Source organism: Otolemur garnettii, unplaced genomic scaffold (genome assembly GCF_000181295.1).
Source record: "Otolemur garnettii isolate 467f Iridium unplaced genomic scaffold, OtoGar3 scaffold00014, whole genome shotgun sequence".
Classification (NCBI taxonomy): Eukaryota; Metazoa; Chordata; class Mammalia; order Primates; family Galagidae; genus Otolemur; species Otolemur garnettii.
Window position 1 is genome coordinate 17,630,821 of NW_003852409.1, and position 4,988 is coordinate 17,635,808.

Consider the following 4,988-nt stretch of genomic DNA (forward strand, 5'->3'; position numbering starts at 1 on the left):
TTATTAACTGCACACCCACCATGGAGGCAGGTCTATGGAAAAGCCAGATTCCACCTCAGTGGCTCTTGCTCATTGTGATGTCTGGTGGTTTATCTTAACTGCTTGCTGCTTCCCCAAGGTCAGGAGTGGGTAGTTTAGGGTGTGTCTGGCAGAGGAAGCTCCTTGGCCCCCAGATAGGCAGACTTTCTTGCTTAAGCTGCTCTTCAGCTCCTGAATCTACTCTGAGTATGGCATGGGCCCTGCTGCCTCCCCCTCTCAGCCCAGACTCCAGATGAAAACAAAGCTGGATTTTCATAATCCCCTCAGCCATCTGCTCAGACCTGCCTGTGGGGACTTGTCATCAACACCCCTTTCCTCCTGAGATGACCCCAATCCTGTGGGAGGCCCTCTGACACATTTCCCCGCATGGGGAGTAGAGCGAACAGCAGCTCTGAGCTGGGTGGGCTGGGGGAAGCCAGGAGGCCACATTGTTTGAGGGATCAAGGAGGAGCTGGAAGCAGAGAAGCCACAGGCCTTCACAGACACCTGAGAAGCCACATGAAGTGGGGAGTAGGGGTGGGTGTGTGGCACCTGCTGGCTGCTCAGGCCTGTCCCTCCTAGGACCTGTCTCCCTGGATATAGCTGTAGCCACTGTGGGAAGCTAGGGCACCCCTTTTAAGGCAAGGTGTCCCTCGATCCCTGAGCCTGGAGAAGCCTCTCAGGCATTCTGTGAACTGTTAATCAGGATTCCCTAAGGAGCAGACCAGCAGTCTGGGAAAGATCGGGTTAAACAAATAAATATTCTCTGCACAGAAGGATCCTTCACAGCCTTTAAAATGCTAATGAGCTTTGTGAATGGGGCAGGAGGGGAGGGGCAGGGTGTGGAGGGAGTAGGAGGGAGCCCCCAATTCCTCTTAACACGGACCACCCCTATTCCATCCCCACCAGGGGCTTCTGGACTAACTAGTAACCATCAGAACACACAGAAAAAGGTGTATGCTGTTCCCTTAATTCTTTCAGGGGGAAACTTCTGTTCACCTCAGCTCTTCCAGATGTCCCTGCCGCTGAAATGAGGGAGAGGGACTGGGGGAGGTGCCAACATGGCAGCTGAAGGAGTGAGATCACCACCATAAACTCTGGCCAGAGGCCAGCGCACAGGACAGAGCACCAGTGACTCCTGGACAGTTCCGGCTCTTTGCCCTCAGCTGGGCTCTCTGGTTCTGCCCCACCCCTGGGCCCACACCCACTGGTGGTCCCAGGCCAGGCCTTGGTCAGACTTACACGCTGTTGTTATTTAGTCTATTTCTGCCGGAGAGTGTAGTGTGAACAGTGGGCTTCCGAGTCAGGTGGCTGGGTTCAAACCCCTGCACTGGTACCTGCTTGTTGAGTCACTTAACTTTTCAGTGTCTCAGTGTCCCCAACTGCAAATTACTTAGGACAGTGGTCATCAATTATTAGCATCTTATGGCTATAACCACCATCATGCTGCCTCATCCCTATGTCTCCCCCTCAGGGTCAGGGCCTGAGACAGGCTTACCCAGGCAAGGGGAAGGGGACACCTATTCTGGAATCAGGCAGGTTTGAGTCCCAACTTCGCCTCTTGCACCAGCTGCAGGATGTTGAACTGGCTGAGCCTCAGTTTCTGCATGTGGAGAGGCTCAGATGAGATGACCCTCAGCCTAGGGTTGGCACTTTTTGCTTCTCAGCAAATGTCAGTCTCCTTCTGTGGGTCCCTAGCCATTGCTACCCACTCACTCTCCAGGCCTGGCCTGGGTGTCTAAGACTGCCTGCCCAGCCTGGCTCCCTCCCATGCAGAGCCAGCCCTTCCCAGTGGGCTTTCTAAGCACAGCAAGGGACCTCAGAAGTCCTGAGGAGGCCACCTGCTCAGCTGAGGGGCAGGAGGGCCTCTGGGAAATGGGCTCCCTGATAAGTGCTCTGACGAGGGTGCCATCTGGGGTCTCCTGAGCCTTAGGGTGAGAATATGAAAGCCAAGTCAGCTGGACCTGGCCAAGCCCCCTCCTGGCTCTGGGGCTCCTGTCTACCTCTGCGTGTTGGGACCTCTGCATGTATTTCTCTAGGGCAGCTGTGAGATTGGGGGGCAAGGATAGAGTCCAAGTGAACTGTGTTCACCCTTCACTTAAGAAGAGTGCTCAGGCCGAGCAGTCATTTTTCCAGAAAGTGGGAGTGAGTGACATGGTGCTGAACCACTCTCCCTTTCCCTCCTGGGATGCTGTCTCTGTCTCTGTCTGTCTGTCTGTCTCTCTCTCTCTCTCTCTCACACACACACACACACACACGCACACACACACATGAGCCAGGGGTCTGGGCCAGATCCGGGTGCCCACACGTGGGGAAGGCTCTGAGATCCCAGGAGAGGAGGCACCGTGGCTGTTCTCCCTGCCTGTGCCTGTCACTGGGCCTGGCACACATGAGCACTCAGTAATAGTGATAGTCTCTGACTCTGTTGAAGTGCCTGCCAGGTGCCAGGTAAGTGCTTCTCATATACTGACTGGTGCCTGCAAATGTGCATAGGAGAGCAAGGGAGGGGGGCCCAGAGCACTCTGTCTCCACCTCTGCCCGCCCTGTGACCTTTTGCAGCCTCTACCCCACCCAACTGGGGTCCCAGTTCCCTAGACTGTAAAATGGGGAAGCTAAAGGATTTGGTTCCTTTCTTCTTGGACCTTCTAGGAGGCTGTGGCCATGAGAAAGTGGTTTCCCCAGAGAGGACGGGTTCCTGCTTCCCTCCCAGACTCCTCGTCCCTCGCATCCTTGGATCTGGCTCAGTGGTTGGGAGAACTGGAAGGAGCTTCCCTGGCATCCAGGAGGAAGGGCTGATTAGCCCCCTTTTATAGATGTGCCCAGTGAGACCCAGGAGGCAGACTCCACCTGTACTAGGGAACAGGTGTCGGGACACAGAGGATGCCTGGCTCTAGAACAGGGCCCTTTCGTTTCTCACCATGGCTACCTCTGCCCATGTACCCCGGAAGCATCTCTAGATGCTGAGAGCAGCAGCTGTGGTGGGGGAGGGTCGGACCATGATAGGGAGAAGGCGGGGTATGGTGTCTGTATCTCTGTGCCTCAGTTCCTGCTCCCTCCTCCACTGAGGCCTGATGAGGCAAGAGGGGTTGGGGGAACACAGGAAGCCGTGAGGCGCCCCAGCAAGCCCACTTCCTGCCTCAGCACAGAAAAGAGGAAGGTCCCATTTTCAGAATTCACAGCCTCCTCCCAAGGCAGGGTGGAGGCTGGGCAGTGGCTCTCTCTGGGGTGGTGAGTGCCCCTTGTACACTCCCTGTCCTCACGCTGGCCTTCAAGTGAGGAGAAAGGCTGTGGGCCAGACGGTGGGGAAAGAGAAAGGCAAAATATGACCAGGAAGAACAAGGCCCAGAAAATAAGCACCAGGGCTGAGCAGATGCCACTCCCTCGAGGCTCAGAGAGCCCAAGTAATGTCTTTAAGATCACACAGTTGGTCCACAGATGGGATCTGGAATTGAACCTGGGTGACCTTATTCCAGAGCACAACTAGAAGAGAGCACTCTGGATTCTAGCATTCAAGGATATCCAAGCTCATCAATGGCAATGGAGATAGCCCAGGGAGGGCAAGGTCACTGTCCAACATCACAGAGGGATCCTGGGGTAGAATGAGGCCTAGGGTTCTCCCTTCTCCAGGGCCTCACTGGATATAGAAGGCAGAAGCCATTCTCTAGCATCATCTCCTGGGGGCCCTAGTCTCATGCCTCCACCCCACCCCAGCCTGTTGTTACCTTGGCCCCAAGGCGCAGCTGGTCGATGGTATTCTCTGCCTCTGCATACTTGGTGAGGAGCTTGTGGTAGTCTTCCTGCAGAGAAGGGAGAGCAATGCAGTCACACCCAGGCACACAACACACCCTTCCTTTGAGACCTTGCAGGCAACATGTCCTTCATGGGAGTTTCTGGGTTCCTAGGAGTATAAGCATCAGTGGTGGGAGCTGAGCAGAGCAAGACCCCCATGTCCAAGTTCTGGAACATCAGAGGCAGCAAGACAACTCATTACCACCCCTGATGACAAGTCTGCAGTGAGGGCCTCTGGCTGGTTGACTTTGATGCATAACCCCTATTACAGAGGGCTGCCTCTACTCCCTATGTCCAAATCCCCTGCCCGCCAGCTGGCTCTGCAGGGCGAGGCATATATCCATCTTCCCCACTGCTCTATTGCCAGTGCCTGACTAGTATGTGCTGAAGTATTTTTGAAAGGCCAATTGAATGAATCAATCCACAAGTCCCATGGTAGAAAAACAGAAGACTCAAAAATCACAGTTCCACCTACTCAGAGTCACGTGCTTTAAACAAACCCAAAGAGCTTCATTAAAAGCCGTCATTATAGAGAAAAAGCAAAAACAAATGTCACCAGTCACCTTTGAGGGATGTGAGGGAGCTGACTCATTGTTCTGAAATGAGGACAGAATCGGGCAACTCTTTCATCTTTCCCTTATAAACTAGAACTTGGTAATTAAATAGCTGATGAGGGAATTTTTACTTCTTAGATTTCTAGCAATCAATACAGGAGGAACGACGGTATTAGAATATTACCATTTTGTCACCCCAAACAAAGGAAAGATTGGGTCTGGGCAATGACCGCAGGGAGCAGCTAACATCACAAATGTGCCCCCTGAAGGAGGCACCCAGGCCACCCATTCTCTGGCCAAAATTCCATGCCCCCTTGGAGCTCACAGTTTAGAGAGGAAACAGTCATGTAAATAGATGCTTCCAGTCCAAAAAATCCCCTAAACCTACAGATACCCAGGAGAAAGAGAGGACGATGGAATGCAAAAAGACACCACAGTGTACACCAGCAAAGGCCAGGATGTGGGCAACTCCACAGGGCAGACTGATTTTCTCAACAACTAAATTATACAGAAAAAGTAAAAGAGAGAAAAAGCAGAGTACAAGAGATTTGAAGAAAAGAGGGTGGTGCCTGTGGCTCAAAGGAGTAGGGCGCTGGCCCCATGTGCCGGAGGTGGTGGGTTCAAACC

The 4,988-nt window shown here is 53.5% G+C and overlaps 1 protein-coding gene across 1 annotated transcript in view; it reads right to left on the reverse strand.

The window, feature by feature from the left end:
• Positions 1-4,988, reverse strand: part of AKNA (AT-hook transcription factor) — a 50,070-nt gene that overhangs the window by 33,410 nt on the left and 11,672 nt on the right. Inside the window, exon 4 of the mRNA XM_023510566.1 lies at positions 3,741-3,815. Coding sequence (XP_023366334.1) covers positions 3,741-3,815 — 75 coding nt within the window. The remainder of the gene's footprint in view (positions 1-3,740; positions 3,816-4,988) is intronic.